Raw genomic sequence first — 21,821 nt, 5'->3', positions numbered from 1 at the left:
CACAACACACACATACACACACACACACACACCATACACACACACACACACACACACACACACATACACACACGCACGCACGCACGCACGCATGCACACACACACATACACACACGCACGCACACACACATAATCGAATCCGCGTGTAGCGTGCGGTTTGTGTTTTATTCTAGTATTATTAAAAATTTTAGTTGATGCGTGATATAAATATCAATATTTTTCTCCGCGAGAGATCACTTTTCTGAAATTAATGTTCCCGCCTGATTTACGTGCGAATGAATAACGAATAGCGGCAGAAGTAGGGAGTTTGTATACTTCATTACATCGCGAGAAGAGAGGCCATACGTGTCCTCCGCGACAGAACGGAGTTACGATCATTCCTAGTCCACAAGAGGGCCGACGAAGTGCACGGGTGTCTCTATTTTACTCTCCGTCGCCAGAGACTATCGGAGTTCCGTCTTCCAGAACGTTTGTGTTTATAGTGTTGTGATTCTTGGATCAAAGACACTCCGTCATGCCGCCGAACGATTTTCGCGCAGGTAAGATATTCTCATTAAAATCGTCTTTGTTTCTTGGAAATTTTCAAAGGTAAGAGTCTCATTAAAAATCTTTTTGCTTCGCGATGATAATTAGGAATAATTAATTTTGTTATTTATTATAATAGAAAACAAATTCGACAAGCGATTAAATATTACACAAATAATGCAAAATTGAGTATAATAAAACGGTACAATAAAACGGAATTTGTAAGTGAAGCTATTAATGTATTTTATGCAACATAATTCAACATATTTCAAAATATATCTAGATTTATATATAGACAATATGACAATATGAAAAGAAAATTTCCGGTACGCTTCAAATTTCTTGGAGTGAAATCTCACTCCAAGAAAGTTAAAATGCTGCCATTATTGAAAAAGAATGATAAATTTCCACTTTTGAATAAGAATGGCAGATTTTCGCTTTTTTTGAGAGTGAGATTCACTTAAAAAAAGAAAAGAAATCTCTTTTTTTTTTAGAGAACTCCAAAAGTGTGAAATTTTTTATTCAAAAAAAGTAAAAATCTACTATTTTTATTCAAAAGTAAATTTTTCATTCTTTAATAGTTCTTAAATAGTGATTTCAACTCAGAATTTTAACTCTTTTGGAAGGAGATTTCACTTCAAAAAATTTAGAAAATATAATTATTCATTATTTATCTTGTGGCAATTATTGATAGAAACAAAAATAAAGTTGTCAAGTAAGTAATTTCATATCGACTATAATCTAAATATCAAAACAGATATCATCTTCACTTCCAATTTTTAATTTAGAGACGTTAAGATAAAATTTAATTATTTCAACTTTTCATGATTAAATATGTTACAAAAAGAAATATTAGATTAATATAGAATTGTTTTTTTTTTAATCTTTTTTGGATATAAATATTTCAAAAGCTTCTACTCATAAATTTAGCGATAATTTAAATAATTACATGTGTAGGTTGAATACGAACAATTATATTATTAATCTAATTGATATCCACGTACCATATACACGAATATGTTAGATACAATTCGTTGTAATACGATTCATGATAATATAATAATAAATGATAATAGTATACTGCAGAACAAGGGCTCATTACGACGAATTCTCTCCTCCATGTAATTATATGAATATTAACAATGAAGCACGATAGATGATTCGACTTAAATAAACCGAAAAGTGTGTAAACATAGAAGCAAAATTGAATTTAAATAGCATTTAAATTACTACGCATTACCATCGGACTATAATAATATTAAGAAACTATTTTTAAATTCGTGGTCATTTCTTTTGCTTTTACGTAACATTAAATTCTAATTTTATCTATTAATATAGTACAATCTCGTATATTATAATCTCGTTCAACGAGAAAAATTTATAAAGACTTTTTGTGATCTCTAAGGATATGCATTAATTTTGAAACTCCTGTCTACAAACATTTTTTCTTAAAATCGCAGTACATAACTTTAAAGATTCTTTCTATTTCATCTATTCGCGAGAACTGGAATACTATTTTTATCAACGAACTATTTATTAGCTTGTATGAACAGATTGATCACATATATACATTTTTTCTGATTAATCTCAAGATATAATATAATTTCTTATATTTCGCCTGCACGTGTGACTGATTTATAATAAAAATAAAATAAATAAGATGTTTATTTAATCCATACGATAAGAAATATATCGATATGAGCGATAAGAATTTTTGTATGATTGAAACTAACTGATGACTACCTAGATATCAATATAATTGATGAGATTCTTGTTGCAACTTTGAAATCTTCGCTTTATTAATTACTGAATGAATATTGAATATAAAAAAATTGCTACGATATTATTCACTTTATATATGAATGTATTTCGGACTAGTTCAATTTTCAACAAAATAGAAAAATTAATATATTTTTTAATGTGCACGATATACGTATATATATTGATAATATGTATTCTTTATTTCTTTTTTATTATCGCAAATTTTATTTCATTTTATCATTATGATATAATTATATTGCGATTTATATAAAATTTTATTAAAAGTATAGCACTTGTGAAGCAACGTAAAAATTGGGCAGACAAAATAAAAAATCTTATCAAATCACATATCGAATGATGATAAAGCTTCCTGGCATGAACAAATTTTTTATCTGATTTATTCTGATATAGACATACAGGGAAAGATTTCGTTGACATTCGGACACTACTACTTACAGAAACTCTGTATTTACCGAACGTATTTCAACGGCGAAAGATCATTTAACAAGAGTATTTATTCAACGGTTGGCATAAGATTAGACTTTCAACTCGTCGCTATTGGATAACTCGTATTATTAGTCTTTATCATATATTAGTGTGAAAATAAATCCATTCGATACATCGCGATGCGGGACAGTTCGCGATTATCTGAATTCTGCTAATAATGAGTAAATGATTCAATTCATAAATGCATTAATTAAACATAGTTAAGGAAAAATTCCTTCTGCGATATTTAAATGATACGCCATTGTGTAACTTTATCAACACTGATACAAGTAAAACAAGAATTGCATGGATATTGTAATTTTGCAAGTTGATTAGCAAGAAAAATCATTTGTTGATGAATTATTTCAGTCGTAGAAATAAAGGCTAATAAGCTGTCGCAATAAAACAATATACAAAACTATATAGAGTAGATTAAGCGATAATAGATAAATCCACAAAAGAAATAAATATGTAAATATTTCTTTTTTTGTGATATATTAGGTGTAGTAAAAGAAATCCATTATTTTTGCATGAAATTGAATGGAAAAATAATGGATTTCTTTTTACTACACCTAATATAAAATTAATTTAATATTCCTCTATTTTTAATGGAATCTATTATATTAATTCCATTGGAAACATAACATACTTCTATTACTAAACTGATCACTTCACCGTCATGTTTGATATTAAATAATTGATGCCCGATGAATTGTCATTTCTGTACTTCTTATTCACACATATACGCATACATGTGCGTACATAGTTGGATATTAGAGTAGGATTTTTTAGTCACTTTTGTCTTTTTCTATTATATACAAAATATATGTATAATCAAAGTGAGCAGTCTAGTTATACAAGTCTGTTGAAAAAACTTGTTTATCACCGGAGGTTAAAAGATAACTTCTGCATTATAGATATGTCTTATCTTCTGCATAAATTTCACAAATATATATACCATTGCGTCATAACGCAATTTTGTAACTAATTGTAACTAATTTAAAACTTACTTAAGCTTAAAGTTGTATTGTTGTTAAGCGACGACGTCAATTCTTGCAAAATTTACTTTTTGAGAATGTCACGTACAAATATTTTATTGTCGAATGCTGAAAAGCGATAAAACATGCTAATTAGATTAAACAAATTTAGATAAATAAATAATTATAAAAAAATCTACGAAATGCCGATTTAAAATGCTTCATATATTTATGAATTAAATTCAATAAAACTTATAATTCTTAATATAAAAAAGATTGCATTTAATTCTTCTTTTCGAATGCTGCTACTAACAATGAGAAAATAACATAATAAACATCATCAAGTGAAAATACAATGATTATTATTATAACAGAATGATATATCGAATTATATAATTTTTGAAAAGAAGATATCGCAAATAGGTATCTGACAATGAGTAATCACGCGGGATCTATCTCTACGCGGGTCGTAGTAAGATCTTAAGTTATAGAAAATTAACTATAATTATCGTCGAATATGAGAAGAATAATTAACAATGATTAGTCAATTTTCTACTTAGAACCCTATGATCGCTATGACTTTCATTGTAGACCCCGTATCAAAGAACATTTTTGTATTTGAACGTCAGATGATAAGATCGATTCTTCTGTCAATGGAACTTAATAAAAATAAAAACTGTGATCTTCGCGGCCTTGAAGCAAACAAAAAAATTGTCAATTTATCGTATATACGCATATACGATATGGATCATTAGTCAATTTGCATCAGCTAACGTTCGACTTTATGCTCGCGTATTCATCGATCTAATAGATTATACTGGCTAATTGCCACGTAATCTCTTGGCGGCGTTCCCGCAAAATTAGCCGATTGTATGTAGCTCGTAGATTAAAGCTTCGTTAGCGTGAACGGTTGCTCGTTGAGTGGCGATTAGAGGCACAACAATGTCTCGCGACCGAAGAAGTTGGCGGCTTCTTCTTGCGCGTCTCGTCGATGCATCCGTCTTCTTTGGACAAGTTTCACGACGTAAATGCTAATGATCAACCTGGGATTTGATTGATTGATGTATACGTAGCGGATGAAAATTATCGCATAATCGTAATAATTCACTTCAATTAACATTATGTCTGCAATTAAGTATATGTATCAGATGTATACTTAATTGCAGACTCTGTTACCTAAACGTAAAAGAGAATTGTTTTGAGTAAAGTACCCATTATTTAATCTAATGATTACTAAGCGTTCGCAAATAATAATTATTAGCATTTGTTAATTTTTTAAAATGTAAATAAGAATTTTTTAAAATGTAAATAAGAATTTATAGAGCTATAAATCTCTAAATATATTTCTTTGATACTTTTTACAGTGTTTTGCAAAAACTCGCGTATCAAATTCATCGGTGATAAATTAAACATAGTTGGATGGAAATGTAATTACGTTTCTGCTTGAAGCATGGGAACTCAAACAATCGAATAATCTACGCCGAAGGAGAGAACTTCGTGGAAATATATAATGGCCGAAGATTATTGGGCGTGCATGAATCGAAACAATTAATCGTCGAACAGATCTGCATCATACACATATTAGATTGCACCTAGCTATACATATCATCTATATGTATGCATTCTGTCATACGCGAGCGAAGAATACTTGGAGCGGAAATATGAATAACAATAATGCCCAATTTTAAATGTATAAAGTTGTCATTTCTCGTAAAAATATATTTGTCTGTCCTTATCACACGATATCTGTTCACTATCACCGGATAAGTGTTATCGACAGGTTCTGAAAGTGGAGTTGTCAACTGCTAAATCTTTCCTGTCTTGCACAATATCGGGAATATAACTCAAATATTTTATCATTGACCTATACGTGACCAATAATATTGAGTAAAATTATAATCATTTTTTTGTAATGTTATATGCAAGAAAGCATAATCTTGCATAATATACCATGCAAATTAAATGCGAGAATATATATAATGCGAGAATTATTTAAATATAATAAGTGTAAATTAACATTTTTTAAACATTTTTTAAAACATCAAAATTAGACAATATTTTGAAGCTATAAAAATTATTGGATAAAACATTTTACAAGAGTTTTATATGAAAATATTTTTCTTTTGTCTTTATAGAAAAGATTTAAAAATTTATGAAAAAATACTCTGATCGTAAACGATTTTTATATTTCTTTTTTTAACAGCAAATAAAATTGATGTAGCTGCTTATACTTTAAACAAAAGGTTATTTACTGTTGTTAATACTTTACACTTCTGCGAATCCTACCTTTCAAAAGGATAAATCATAAAAGATTCAGCTTTGATTGATATAAATGATTTTATAAATCACAAGTAAATAATATATAGTTTCTGATATTTGAAAAATTCCATTCTTAATGTGATATGTCGGTCATTACATAACTAAATTTTTCGACGAGCATTTAAAAATGATATTTAAGTGTCACTTTGACACTATTTCATTAAATTTTAATTTTTACTCTATACATCTCGATTGTATCTATTATATTAATACAACAGATTTATTCATGAATTACAATACCTTTCCCATTTCGATTAACATCAATATAAATTTCTATTTTATTCGTATTGGTTGTTCGTTCCATTAAGTGTTTGACAATTCTATCCATTAATATATTTGTCATTTATGAAGTTTTCGTTATTTATATGACATTAATAGACATCGCTGTCGATTAGATATATGCTACATTTGTGCGTAAAAATACTTCGATCAGAAAATTTGTTCTAATAATATAAGTTATTAGAATTTTTCATAGTAATTATATAATTCAAGAATCATTGTTTTTCGAAATAATTAAAAAATCATTATCATATTTTTCAAATAATTAAAAAATTATGATATTTTTTCGAAACAGCAAAAAAATACGATTGTATACATATCTAATTGACAATTACACTTTGAAAAATTATATTAAACAAATTTCAAGGTCATTATTGTAGCTCAAAATATTTTAGAATATTTGTCGAAAATTTTGATAAATAAATAGTTACTTGTATAAAAATAATAACCGATAAATTAAACTATATTATTAGGATAAAATTAGCTAATTAAAGTATTCTATTTATTCCTTTGAAAAACTTTAAATTATTCATTTCGTTGATCCAGTAATTATGCGCTTAATTATTCAATTAGAATAATTAACGCCGGAAAATACTTGCGTTCAGATACTAATGTTCGCTCGACGATTATTGTTAACGTTAATTGATTGGCAGAATTCGTAAATTTACGATAATTTACATTCCTCTTATCAGATTGAGAAACACGAGAGAGAATACGAAGAGAAGATCAATATTGAAAGACCAAGACGTTACACGTATCTAATTGCGTCTGATATATACATATATGTATAGTTGTATATGGCAATGTTAAGTACAATATATCATTGTCGCAAAATTTATAACAATGCCTCGACATAAATTACGCAAGCGCACTTGCAATTTTTTATAGCGGTACGTATGTGCCATGTGATAAAAAAGCACGTTTCTTTACTTTGAAAAATGAGAGAGAAAAAGGGATTACATATTGTGGGATCTCATTTTTTATATACTATTATCTGGTAAAAATTTTCCTAGATACAATCATTTGAAAGTTTAGAAAAATCAATTTTATATACACGTGTTTCAAAGTTGAAATAAATATACTATTAATCCATTAAGTCCTAGTAGATCTCTATTTTTAACATTTTATTTTTTTTTTAGACATTTCATTCTATTAACTAAATTTTTCGGAAAGAGCGACTTTTCTCTAAACGCCAATAGTCATCTAAAATTTTTGACAATAAGAATTAAAAGGCCAATAAATAAGTTTGATTAGGATTTAAATTATACAAGGATTTAAAAACAGAAAAATGCGTAGTAGTCTCTTAGGATTTAATGGATTAACAGAAAAATTGAAGAAAGTTGAGCGCAAAAGATAAAAGATTCCATAAATTTTTAAATTTCACTTTATATACCACTTCATATTCAAGATAGATCGTATTAATTATACAAGCAATTTTAAAATTTGTGGGAAGTCTAACGTATATCGACGATATATATATTTCTTAAAACATTTCTTTAATTGTACAGGTTTTATGAAAAAGAAGCGTTATTTGAAGCAAATTTAATAACGTGTAACACTCGACATATAATCAAAGATTTATTTATATTTCTCACTTTCGCGTAGAAAACAACGTTTACATTAATATAAAATGAGCTCTGTTTTTTCCTCCAACTAACAATCGACTTGCAAAGTATCGATGTACATCGATATCGCGTACGTCGACCTTGTTCGAGTGGCGATATCAAACCGGTACCTAGCGTGAAAGTTATTCCGTCAGTAAGTAGTTGCGAGTTGTCCATGTTTGTTCAACACGGTGTGTGTCGAAAATGCGGAATCGTCGTAAGTGATGTAATTACATTAAGCAATGTTTGATTTTATCACGCGATCATGCTCTAAGTCATCAAGTGATGACAGCTATCAAGATAATTAAGATTTGTTGTAAAAGACGATCTCTTCTCTCTCCTCTTTTCTGTAAATGATGACAATTTGGGAAGTACAGATGTAACCATATGTAACGCTGCATTGTTTCTTAAAAAGGGATTTTATAAAATGTAAAATACGAAAAGGATAAATCTTGAGATCAGTGCTATACAATAAACGGTGAAAATCAAAATTATATTAGATATTATTTAATTCTTTGAGTGAAATTCGTCATTTCAATTACTATATATTTAATTTTGTAATTAAAGAAAAGGTATGTTATACAGTTCTTTTTTTTTTAATTAAAGAAATGTTTTAGGATTGAAAAAATGGATGCAAGGAGAAGGTACTATGAAGAATGCTCTCATCGTCGGATTGGCGGAGCTGATCGGTACAGCTATGCTAGTGTTCTTGGGATGTATGGGTTGTATTGCTGGTCTCGGTGTCGTGCCTTTTCATTTACAGATAACGGTGACATTTGGTTTAACAGTTATGATTGTAATTCAGGTCAGTAGGTAATCTTTGACGATTATTTTCTATTTATTACGACGATTATTTCCATTACTTCTTTATTTTTGCATTTTAAATTTGATAAAAAATATGACGACTCAATATTATGTATGTTCTTTATAATCTTTCTTTTCTATACACTAAAAAAAAAAAATATAGTCAATTTAAATAAATATTTAAATACTGCCAACTAAATATTAAATATAAAGATATATTTATTTGATACAAGAAATGTTAATTAACAATCATTTTTTTTATTGAACAAATATTTACTGTAAGTAAATGTTTAGTTGGCAGTATTGAACTAAATATTTATTAAAATTAACTATATTTTTTTCTCAGCGTACTATTATACGTGTACATGTATCCGCGTTTCAATTACAATATTTCTTTTAAGAATTCTCTCTCTCTCTCTCTCTCTCTCTCTCTCTCTCTCAATACTTTATTATAATAGCATCATATTTATAGCACAAATAAACATTATATTATACTGAACCATATTATAATGATAAATACTTGGAGTATATTGTATTATGACTATAATATAATTATAATTACATTCAGATATTAATATTTATTAAATTATATCATTGTATCATATTTATTAAATTCATATCATTACGTCACTGTAATAAGATTGCACATCTATTTCGTCATAATGCCTATATTATTATAATTCTTCATTTAAAAAGAGAAGATTATAGTAAAGCTTAATATTGAATAAACTAATAACAGCAATGACAATTACGTGCAAACATTATCTAGTATAATTTTCCGTGATTAAATAACATTCGCGGCTCGAATTAATTCAAAACGATATAATTTTGATGCATCCATATATCCCGAGAGGAAATCTTTATTTATTTCTATAGTTTATCTACAATAACTGAAAATGATGATTGGCATATGATATATTTTCATATATTTTCATATTTTATAACATCGGAAATTAAATTAACAATTAACAATAATTATCTCGCTCTTATATTTCTATCAAAAACTACAATTAATTTCTTTATCGTATTTATTATGTATTACGAAATATAACATCAATGTATAAACCAAAGATGTGCTTAATCGTTTACACTCAGAGTCAAAGCGAATTAGCCTTTTGTTCCTCATTTGTTATCCATCCGCTATACTTCAAATAGCTTAATTTTTACATTTTCGGAAAGAAAGAAGCAAAGAAAGAAACAGATAGCTATAACAAATGATTATTTCAGTAATATCGTTATGTCATGTTTTTTTCTACATTGTTATCTCCTTTTATCTATATTTTTTGATACAAATTCTCTTGTAGAATCTCTAATCTGACATTTATATGCCGCCTTTCACTTGTCTCCATAATCAAGATTACAACAAAACGTCGCTTGTGCTGAGAATCAGCTCTATAAAGCTAGCAAGACCAAATCAGCAGAATCAAATTGGACCTATCGGAATTTTTAGTAGTCATTTTACTAAATCGTATTATTAATAATGAATAATTTTGTACTGTGTACTGTGTGCCATTTTGAAAAAAATCGTGGTGTTGTTTAGCTTAATATTAAGCTGGCAGAATCAATTTAAAATAAAACAAAAAAAGAAAAATAATATCAGAAATTAATAGGATTGAATTTGTACTATTTTGTACTACCAAACAATTTTATATTATGTGTCATTTCCAAGAAAACACTGGTGCTAATTTAATATTTAAACTGGCAGAACCATAAACACAAGAATAAAATTAACGCAACTGAATTTGTATTAATTTATACAATTTAAAGTAAGTTAATATTTTACATATTTTCTCCTTAAAATGACTTTATTAATATACTTACAATCTATGAAATATCTTTTGAAATTTATAGGCTACTTCATAATTGAAACGGGAATACAATAATATTTTATGAAATTTTTTAATTGGTAAATTGATAATGAAAAATTGATAAAAATTGTGAACAAATGGAAAATGATTTATTATATTTATATGAAAATAATAAATTAAAAATAATTCATCCATAGAACATTTAAGATTTTTAAAAGCTCTTCTATTTTTTGTACGACTAATATTCGATGATATAATAATTTGAATGTTCCCATAACCGATATTTTTTATGAATTTCTGGAACTTATAAGCGTGAATTCAAATTTTTGTTGCAAAACACATGTCTCATGTTTTTATTTGTAGAATACGTTAGCATATTTAAAAAAATAAAATAAAATGATGTTTCGAAGATACTCGATTTGATTAGTGGAATGCTTCACAGATTGTGAGTATATACCTACTAATAAAATTATTTAAAAAAAGAAAATATGTAAAATATTAACTTACTTTTAATAGTACAAATTAGTATAAATTCAGTTGTATTGATTTTTTTCCTTGTGTTTTTTTATGGTCCTGCCAGCTTAAATATTAAATCAGCAGCGTCATTGTTTTCTTCTTGGAAATGACACATAATATAGAATTGTTTTTGGTAGAAAATAATATAAATTCAATCCTATTGATTTCTGATATTATTTTTCTTTTATTTTGAATTGATCCTGTCAGCTTAATATTAAACTAGCATCGTCACAATTTTTTTTGAAATATACACATGATACAAAATTATCATTAATTTCTTTAATATAAAATGACAATACTAAAAATTCCGATAGGTTCGATTTCATTCTGCCGATTTGATCCTGCTAGTTTTATAAAGTTCTGCGAATCATGCTGCGAGTGGAATGTGCGAATTTTTCTAATATATATAGTATTTTATTAATTTTTATTCTTCATAATTTTATATTTGGATCACAATTCGAATATTTTGGGCATACCTTAAAGCATAATATTAGAGTCGACGCAGCAACAATTAAAAATTTTCTCTGATTCTGTGTTTTCTCTCTGATTCAGTGCATTGGTCATCTCAGTCAAGCTCACATTAATCCAGCTGTCACTGTGGGAGCTGTCATTCTTGGGAAAAAAACAATTTCTGAAGCTTTAGTTTACTTTGTGTCACAAATGATAGGTGCCATTCTGGGTTACGGTATGTTGAAGGTCGGTAAAAGCAAATCTAATTATTCTTTCATTGAATTAATTACGACTAATTACGTGCAAATATAAAAAGATATAGTAATAATTGTCGCAAACATTACAATTGAACTAAATCATGATTTAGCAAAATTGAATTTAGAGATTAGCAATTTACGTAAAGAAAAATGTATAAATTATGCCGTAACTTTAAACTTATTTTTTCTTTATAAAAAAGCAAGAGAATTTTATGTGTTAAAACTCGTAAATTATAGATGTAATTATAGATGTAATTCAGGATAATGGGTACATTTCTTTACTCTTTATAAAATTTTATAGTCATGTTTATAATAAAATTTATGATGCGCACGAAATAAAATCATTCACGGAGTATTAATTTCCATTTTTTCAGATAAATAAATTATTTAAAATATACAATTTCTCTCGCGCGCGAATTTCTAAATCTTAAATTTCCTTTTAATTATATATATGTTTACTTACAAATAAAAATAATACAATAAATATGTAATAAATATGTAATACAATAAATGTGTAATGATTAAATTTGTTGTGACACAACTAGGCGAAGTTGTTGTGTTTAATATAGAAATTGATATAGAAATATTTTTTGGTCGTATTGATAATCTTCAAAATACCCGCAGTCATATGTTAAGTTAAATGTTGACAGAATGACATACATAGAATGTGGATTTTTTAAAACGTTCGATTTGCATTTTGCTCGGTTATATTGTATTTCAATGAAAAGGAGATGATTGAACGAGGCAAATATGTTGGTGACGTTTATGAGGTTACATAATGAGATAAAAATAAAATAGGGATATTAATTATTAATGATTACTGTATATCAATGCTTAATGAAACATGGATCAAGACCTTTGTTTAATCAGTACACGTGCCGGTCAGTTAATAATTAATGCTCTCATGTAATCGGAGAAAAGCCTTACTGTTGCGATATTTGTTTCTCGTAGAATATTAACACGGCCGTCCTGATAAAGCAAGCAAAATGAGCAATACAATTACCTCTTTCTTCTATTATTGAAAAATGTATTCCTTACAGTTGAGTGATTGGGGACAACATGAATCTATTCAGAAATAATGAGGCAGAATATAAATCATTCAATTCTGTTAGGAGACAAACGTAAAAACGTTTCAAGATAAAGTAAATAAATATTGGTTTCAAATAAAAACTTCATATACATTTTATGCTTCGAAGTCTATTTTTATATAGCAGCCAACCGTATTTTATAATACTATTTTGTAAAACATACAAAATAAAATAAAAACAAATATATTTTAAATTTTCATTAAAATGTTTGTATTTATAAATAACAAGCGTTTTTAATAAATTGTTAATTAATTTTTTATACATGATAAAATAATATATTATTTTCCTTATACATTCGTAATATAATAAATATTACGTAATATATTAAATAGTGAATAAAAGTAAATGCTAAGCATTAGGTCAACATTTATTTTATTTATTATATGTAATGAAATCTTATTTTGTTTCACTTTATCCATAATAAAATTCATTATTATCACATATATAATATACAAGATAAACGAAAAAAATTAATCGTTTAATTTATACAATTTAATTTTATTCAAGAAAAAACTGTCTTAACTTATCTCATTTGTAATGCAAAATGCAACTATCATCTGTAACATTATTTCGACAATATATTTTTTCTAGGTAGTGACACCGAAGGATAATCTGACGGCTGGTAAGGTTGATCAAGCCGATATGTTTTGCGTGACTAGTTTACACGCTGATCTATCTACGATTCAGGGCTTGATTGTCGAAGGGATCGCGACTGCCATTCTGATGATGGTAGTGTGCTCTGTTTGGGATCCAAGAAACGAGAAAAATACAGACTCAGTGCCGATTAGGTTCGGTTTTACGGTAATTGTGCTAGCGACCGCGACTGGACCTTACACCGGTTGCAGCCTGAATCCCGCGAGGTCGTTCGCGCCAGCATTATGGAATAATCAGTGGAGGCATCAGTGGGTCTATTGGTTTGGACCAATCGGCGGCGCTCTGATTTCCTCATACATGTACAAATCTATCTTCGGTGTTCCTGAAAAAATCGAGGAAGAAGAACCTGTACCTGAAGCTATCGCACTTAACAGCGTGGATCCCCACAAAACAGAGGTGAGACGGAATAATTAACCCTAATCGAAATTTCCTTAATTGGTATTTGTGAATCCAGGATACTTTAAATTAATCTTTGCTTAAAGTTAACGTAAATGAATGATTTTTTATTCTGAAGATTAAAATTCGGGGAATAAGATTATATAAAGTTAAAATTATGTATGTAAAGTTGTACAAAATATTGCTATAAATAATTTTTTACAATGTGTAATAGTTGAAAATTCATAAATCAAGAATATTAATTATTCAAAACATCTAATTTTGATTCGATCCTTGGCGCTATTATATTTATGTTATACATTAATTCAGTTGGATTTTATTTTTACAATGTATAATAGTTGAAAATGTCTGGGAAATGCGAATATCAATTGTTAAAAGAAATTTATAACAGTATGAGTATCGGATCTATTTTATGACATTTGATTTTCTTCGTTTTTAGGCCTATGAAACATTTGCAAATTGTGCAGTTAACAGTATAAGCAAAAAGTGCAATATTTAAATTTAGATACATATGATTAACATAAAAAATAGGAATTTTGGCACATGAGTATCAAAGAAACACTTTTAAATATAATCTTAAAATATGCATTATTTATTATTATATACACTGTTAAAAATGTGACCACGAGCTTCCTTTACATGTAAATAAAGCTCATGGTTATGAACGAAATTAAAAGTAATGAATGATTTAACTAAAAATTAAATTACAGTAGTTACTTAAATGTAACGAATGTGTACATTAAGTATATGAAAAATACATTACATTTCATGTACATGTACACAAATGTACTTTTCAGTTATAAATACATTAAATTTTTAACAGTGTAAATATTACAGAGAAGTATATATATAATTCATTAAATGGTTGTTTTTTGTGCATATATAAAATATTTATAATTAATTATTTTCAATTAATACAATTTTTGTCATTATACACTTCGAATATAATTGAAGTAACATGAATTAATCATTGCGGAATCCTGTTTAATATGTTCTAAAGTCCTTAAAGTAAGATAAAAAATATCTGCGTATCTGCGTAAAAATATCTTACGCGTAACCAGAACTATATCTCGTTTCAGCAATAATTCTTGTTAACGACGTTTCGACGTTTCGACGAAATTAACAATCATTTTCGTGCTACTTTAAATGACCCCTTAAAATACGAAAGAAACGAGGCTCATGTGGCTTTATCATGTAAACGCCATGCATCAAGACTTTTCGCATGACGTGGATTATCTTGTAAGGGCCGGCCATAAAGGTCGATGATAAATCGCTAGGTGGGCAGGGAAGTTCAGTAAAACTGGTTTTACGAGACGTTACCGGAGAGCTGGATTTAATGTCGTCGGTTTACCCGATCGTCGATGCATCGAGCTCTAAAGTGGATAAGGAAAGAAGCCGTTCGTTCTGACGATATTGTATTTTATTCTTACATATCTTCTTGTTTCATCGAGGACTGCGATTTTATCTGCGTTTACAACCCTCCTTTGAATAAAAATGAAATCGTTTCGTAAAAGTACTTTGAGAGCGTATAATAGTGCGAGAATATTAAAATGATCCTTAAATCCGAGTGTGAATCTACATCTCTTAGGGCGGTATTCATAGTCCGTTTTTATTTCAAGAGTCTTAAGTAATGTCTTAAGATGCTAATACAGTCCTCTGATTGGTTCGTGATTTCTTAAGACTGTATTTTAGACGATCTTGAATATAAGATCTGGCTATGAATACCTGTCTTATTACTTTGCATCGTCGTCTAAAATTATATCTATTACTAGATAGAAAGAACGGTTTTGCTGAAATAAAAATTTGCCTAGATGCAGATACGGATCTGAAAATAATTTTGTTGGATCATCAAAATAATTACGTAGAACGCTTAAACATTGATGACAATGCTACAAAAAGTTTTAACTTCTACCATAACAGCCAGTTGAAGTGTCCTACTTAATTTAAGTATTTTGATGACCCAAACAAAATTATTTTCTATATCTAGATCTGTATCTAGTTAAACTTTTAGACACTTTGGTAAAACTGTTCTTTTCGTGTAAGAAGTGTACGACTTTTTTGGTTCTTATATATATAAAAAAGAACTTTCCAATCTTGGAAAAATTATTTTTATGCAATTTTGTTGCAAGTAGTTCAGAAAATTTTAAATTTTTTAATTTTAATTATAAACTGTCGTGAGCAAAAAGAGCTCTCTTCATTCGTTTTAATTAAAGCAACGGTAAGAATATTATTTGCGAAATACCGCTATTTATTAACCGCACGGCAAGCGGTCAATAGCCGTTATTCAGTCAATGATTATTAGCGATCCTCAAACATCCTCATTTTCCCATATCGTGCGCTGAATATTTCCGCGATTCGATTTGCGGCTTTTGGCTTGATCGCAATCACGATTTGAAATGACGCCCCGAACATTAACCGACACATTCTTCTGCTGTTTATATTTCAGCAGTCCTAATTTGATGGCAAGGACAGGCACGAATTAACGGACAATAAGAAGCTAAAATTTGGTCGATGCTTTCTCAATGCGAGAAAAATCTTCCGGACTTGCGGAGATAGGGTAAGATAAGTATTTAGAACACATGGATGAGTCCAGATGGCCAGGATCGCGAGGGAGTTTCCGAGGCTCAACCAGGATATACTCACAATACCTGGAATACACAGGATAGACAATCGTCTCGATTCAACTGAGAGCTGAATAGTACGTGTTAGTCGTCAACGTAAATTGACGCAGCAGTCATCACATATGTACATCATGTACAACCGCAAGTCATGCCGTTTCTCATTGTCAGTCAACTGTAGAAATGCACATCATTATAAATCATTGCTCTCGACAATCCGGTGTAAACTTAATTGAATTAAAGTAAAAAACGAGAACGTATCGTAATTGTGGAAACGTAAAATAAGGCAAAGAAAAACATAACGTAATTCCATCCACACAATAACTTTTCACGACTTACGTATACGTATACGTATACGTTTTTCTTTGTTTTACCTGACGTGACCTGTTCACGACCACGATAGTTATATCTCGTTCTCTGCCATCAGCTTAAAACAATAGTAAGTGAAAATCAACATCATTTGAATCAACATTCAAATTGAATTAAAACTTGAATGTGACCCAATTAGGTTAATATATCTCCAATTTCATCGAGTCTAATTAAGTGTAGCGTGATGTCTGCCTATTTATTCAGGGATTTAGACTGTCTCGGTAAAATTCTTGTGTGATGCGTGAAAGCAATCTTGACACAGTGCCCTCGTAATCGCGATAAAACGTTAATTGTAATTATATAAAATATGAAATTAATTCCAAGTGAATCGTTATTTCGCCACTTTCTCTCTGTAATATAGTGTACATTCATTTATTATAAATGTCCAAATCATTTAAATGAGTTTATTGCATGTGTATATATTTTACTTGCTTTTTTCCATTCATTATGTATGTACGCTAGAAATAAGTTACACACCTGCAACTTAATTGAGAGAATGTGTAGCGAAAAAATAAATTTGTAAAATGTACCTAGTCATGCACGCGTGCGCGTTAATATTTTAACTTTTGTTATACGCAGTTTGAATACAATGAATAAAATTATGTAATATATAAAACTTCAAACTTGTGCTATATTTCTGTTCTTTCTGCACGTCTCCCGAATGATTTCACATAGTTGTACGTAATCCATTTAGACTTTATAATACCTTTATGCGATATCACTTGACGAATCGTTTCCATGTTATTCGCTCAATTAAGCAGAGCAGACCATTTTGTACTCGCGTTTGTTAGTCGTCCGATGCGCCGGAAGCGGAAATGTCGATTCCCGTGCGGCCGACCGATGACTTTTTACGAACCTATTTTTGTTACATAACTGCACCATACATATATTCGTTATTTCTATAGTTACGCGTATATATTCGCCCGGAGCTATTGCTATGGCGGGAAAAGCGTTTCATTCACCGGGGGGGGGGGGGGGGGATCCTTTTCTGTCGACATGGCAGCTTTCGATGAAACGATAGTTTCCGTGAATCAATAATTCACTATTTATATAGTTTATCAAGAAACGCACAAATATATGTAGTAAATTCAACAAAGTCTCATTAACTATTTGTCCGTCCGTGCATATATCATCTTACACTTATTTCTTGTAGGTCTTCCGACGAATAACCTCATATAATTATAAAAAGAGTAATTTAATAGAATATTCCATTGGAAGAATTAAAATGTTATTTAATTTTTAAAATTTAAATTTTTTTAAATGTACATATTGATTAAACGTTAAAAGCTAACTTTTTAACTTGCTCGATGGACTTGTTGGAAATAACATTTTCCGTGATACAAATATTTCATAATTGCTTGTAAAAAAATATAACATTTTTGGATACTGTAATGAAACTGCTGCTACGTGTTACGTGTTTCTATTGAAAATAATATTAGTGCTTTTTTTCTATTTTATTATTTTATAATTTTTTAGTTTTATCTATAACAGAACAAGTCTTTCAGTTAATATAAATGCACAATGTTATTTCATATAATATCTCATAATAATATTGCTAAAAAACATAGCATTAAAAGAATGCTAATAATCTTCGTATGCGCATTTTAATGGAGTTATAAGCTTGCAGTGCAATAAATAAAAACGCATAAATAAAAATAACAACTTTGATTGAAAAGGATTGAAAGTCGAGTGTCATCGAAAAAATATGACATGCGTAAAAAGTGTAACTTTTTGATTTTCCTCTTTGCCGCAGGCCGCCTGCACCAACAGATTTTTGCAACTCGTTTTTACGATCTACACTGCCTACGATCGCGCATCGGAATACAAAATACAAACACTCTCTTCATCAGTTTATCCGAAACGACGAAAAAATACAACAAAGACCAGCGGCGTTATCCTCGTACGCTTTAAACGTTACGTGTTAATCGGCCATCGATTGCAGAACCATTTGCAAGCGCGAAATATTTGTAGTATCATTCGTAGTACCGTTTAAATTATAGTCGCCTAACAAATCACGCGTAATTGTCTCTGAGTACGTATGCGATCATTAATACCGGGCTTTGACTATGACATATTGCAACGTGTATGCTATGGAAATGAGAACAACAATGGGGAATGTACAGTATTTTTGTTTTTCCCGCAATAATAAATTACATCGTCTGTTTTTATCACAATAAGCCATTATCAGCTGTGTAATTTTATGTACCTTAATAGGCAAGTAAAAACAGTTCTCTAAATATTATAAAGCGACACATGTAAATACGAGCCCGTTGAACTGCGTATTATTCATTTTCTTTCCATTGCTCATTATTATTTTTACGGGATTCTTTCTTTCTTTAGTACTTTCAAAGCAATACCACAAATATTGCTTTGAAAAGAAATATTTTTCTGAAGGATCTAAAATTTTATTGGATATATAAATCTAAAAATAATTTTATTAGAATTTTAAATGGTTGTTTATTTTTGTAGAATATCAAATTTTTTGCAGCATTGCTTATTATTTTTAAGTTTCTAACAAAATTGTTTTGATGGTCTGAAATTATATTTTCAAATCTACATCCAGCAAAATTTTATATCTTTGAGCAACATTATTCTTTCCTCATGCAAAAATATAACGAAATGTTACAACGAAGCATAAGATGTATCTTTTATTATAATATAATTATCTTTTTTGCTAATTTTCTCTCTAAAGAAGTTGCACTGGGTCAGCGTCCCGAATTAAAAAAAAAAAAAAAAATAAGTATCGGCGTAGAATTCTTGTAGAAATTGATTTGGGCGCAAAAAGGGGCGTGTTGCCGGCGGTAATGGTGACGCGTCCCGAATAACTTTCCAACTCTCCCATTCACCACGTTCTGCGTTTGCAACGTGTCGCCTGGCGCACCAGCCGTTCGTGACTGCCTCGTAGTCGGGGTTTGCTGCAGTACAGGCGCATCTGTCAGTGCCGCTCGCGGATATTGGAAGCGGGTCGCAGTAGTGCTACTGCATTCTCGCTTCGTTCTAACAATGCTCGAGAAATTTCGCGAAAATTATCCCGAGGGCATGAGGGAAGAAGTTACGGTCACGTCCGTGCGAATCGGCGATGCTCTTCTATACAAATATCATGCCGTGCTGATGGGGGAATATTTGGTATTCAATTAAACGAGGTATATTAGCTGTCCGGGGAAGTGAATAAAACAGCGGACTGGAATTACGAACAGCATGTACAGGGTGTTTATTTCGCAGGATACTACTCGAGATGATATTCTCAATAGTAATATTTTCTGTATATAAGGCCCATTCTGCAATTGCGTAATTATAAGCATAATTATAAGTGGTTACAGTTGTAACAATTGATCAATCACAGTTGAATATGAGAAGAAATATTTGACTTGCCAATTTTTACAACTGCAACTACTTATGACTACGTTTATGCATTGTAGAATGAGCTCTATACCCAGTAAAAGTAAAAAAGATAGCAAAGTTGAAGACAGCAAAGTCTAAGTTTCGGAGATGGAACAATCGTGAATGCTGCGTATTAATTTTATATAAATTTAAAATTATTAAATATTTGAAATTAAATATTTGAAATTAAGAAACTAAAGAAGTAGCTAGAATAACATAATTAAAAATTCCTGTTTCACGTAATTCACGTCGTTCCAAATATTGTTTGTCGACGAGCGATACAAATTAGATGTGATAATAAGCGAACACCCGTAATATGCGTAATGTACGCTGCATTTTACGCAAGTGGATCTCGTGGGAACGATAACTTGTGACGTGGCGTAAAATTGGACAAGAAACGTTTAACCAATATGAAAGAATGGTCCAAAGAAAAAGGAAAAGAAGAAAAAAAAATAAAGAAATTCAAGATTAAAGGAAAAATGAAAGAAACAAAAGAAGATAGAAGATTGCTCGTAAAACGAAACTGCATCCGGATGATGTCTCGCGTTCGAGCCACATTTTTCCCTCGGAAAAGAAAAGTAATATTTCCGTATGATTTACATGCCGGGCGGCAGGTCGCTCGTTAATAATTCAATTTTCAATCTGGTCTTAATGCTCGCCGGGTTTTCCCCAACTTCGTCTTCCTCGTTTCCACCTTCATCCGGTCTCTTTACGTTTTCGTGCTTCCGTCTTCTCCCCGTGCAATTCCTTCTTCCTTTTTCTCTTACTTATTTTTTGCCTTTTTTTCTTTCGTCGGTACTTATCCCATCGCGTCGACGTCTAGATAAGGACAAAATAAGTACGGCGAGAGCGAATAAATTTTTACATCGTCCTCTGAGTCGCGTACCTATTTCCACGTCTGCGTCTCGTAATCAAAAACGGCGGAATTCGAAAAAGGGAAAAAGAAACGAGTATTTCACTTTTAAATGGAAATTTTATTGTGATGCGAGAAAAAACGAGAGTCACGGTATTCGCGTTAAGGGCAAGACAAAGAGACTCGACCGACATTCAAGGTCAAAATGCGAGTGAATTAAGCGGTCGAGGTTGGGATACTAATTAAAGCATAGCTCGGCGCAGCATCTCGAGCGGGATTGCTTGATTCGATTAACCGGGCAAAGTTTCACATCTCGTAACTGGGGATACGCGTTACTATGGCCTAATATCCAAATGAACCGCCACTGGTGCATTACAAAGTGTTATACGATCTATAGACACTTGAACGCGAGTTACCGCTCTGCGGTAATTTATCCTAAACTGCCATAAATAGCTCGTACTAATGCTTCATCTAATTTAAGACTTCGATGTGAAATAGTTTATATAGAAATAAAAGATTTATGTCGAATTATGCAGAAGGGGATAAATGTATTACAAAAAAGAAACTTTTCCAAGAGTGAAAGAAACTTTGCAAGAAAAGAATTCTCCTGAGTATTAAATATTTTCTAAATTTGTTACAATTTAAATATTTTTAATAATTTAATAATTAATTATTA

The 21,821-nt window shown here is 30.0% G+C and overlaps 1 protein-coding gene across 3 annotated transcripts; it reads left to right on the top strand.

Moving 5' to 3' along the window:
* Positions 1 to 332: 332 nt before the first annotated feature.
* On the top strand, positions 333 to 17,527 carry LOC108693804 (aquaporin-like). 3 transcript variants are annotated; one of them, XM_018202952.1, is made up of 5 exons: positions 333 to 539; positions 8,569 to 8,756; positions 11,632 to 11,775; positions 13,466 to 13,924; positions 16,374 to 17,527. In XM_018202952.1, exons 1-5 carry the CDS (start codon positions 515 to 517, stop codon positions 16,377 to 16,379), a joined length of 822 nt encoding a protein of 273 aa, XP_018058441.1. In that variant the 5' UTR covers positions 333 to 514; the 3' UTR covers positions 16,380 to 17,527. The 3 variants fall into 3 exon arrangements, with proteins under 3 accessions (XP_018058441.1, XP_018058440.1, XP_018058442.1); XM_018202951.1 differs by having other exon boundaries at positions 16,371 to 17,527; XM_018202953.1 differs by lacking the exon at positions 333 to 539 and adding an exon at positions 8,129 to 8,168 and having other exon boundaries at positions 16,371 to 17,527.
* The last annotated feature ends 4,294 nt before the right edge of the window (positions 17,528 to 21,821 follow it).

Source organism: Atta colombica, unplaced genomic scaffold, assembly GCF_001594045.1.
Source record: "Atta colombica isolate Treedump-2 unplaced genomic scaffold, Acol1.0 scaffold11, whole genome shotgun sequence".
Lineage (NCBI taxonomy): Eukaryota > Metazoa > Arthropoda > Insecta > Hymenoptera > Formicidae > Atta > Atta colombica.
Note: the sequence above shows the minus strand (reverse complement) of the source record. Positions and strands in the feature narration are given on the sequence as shown.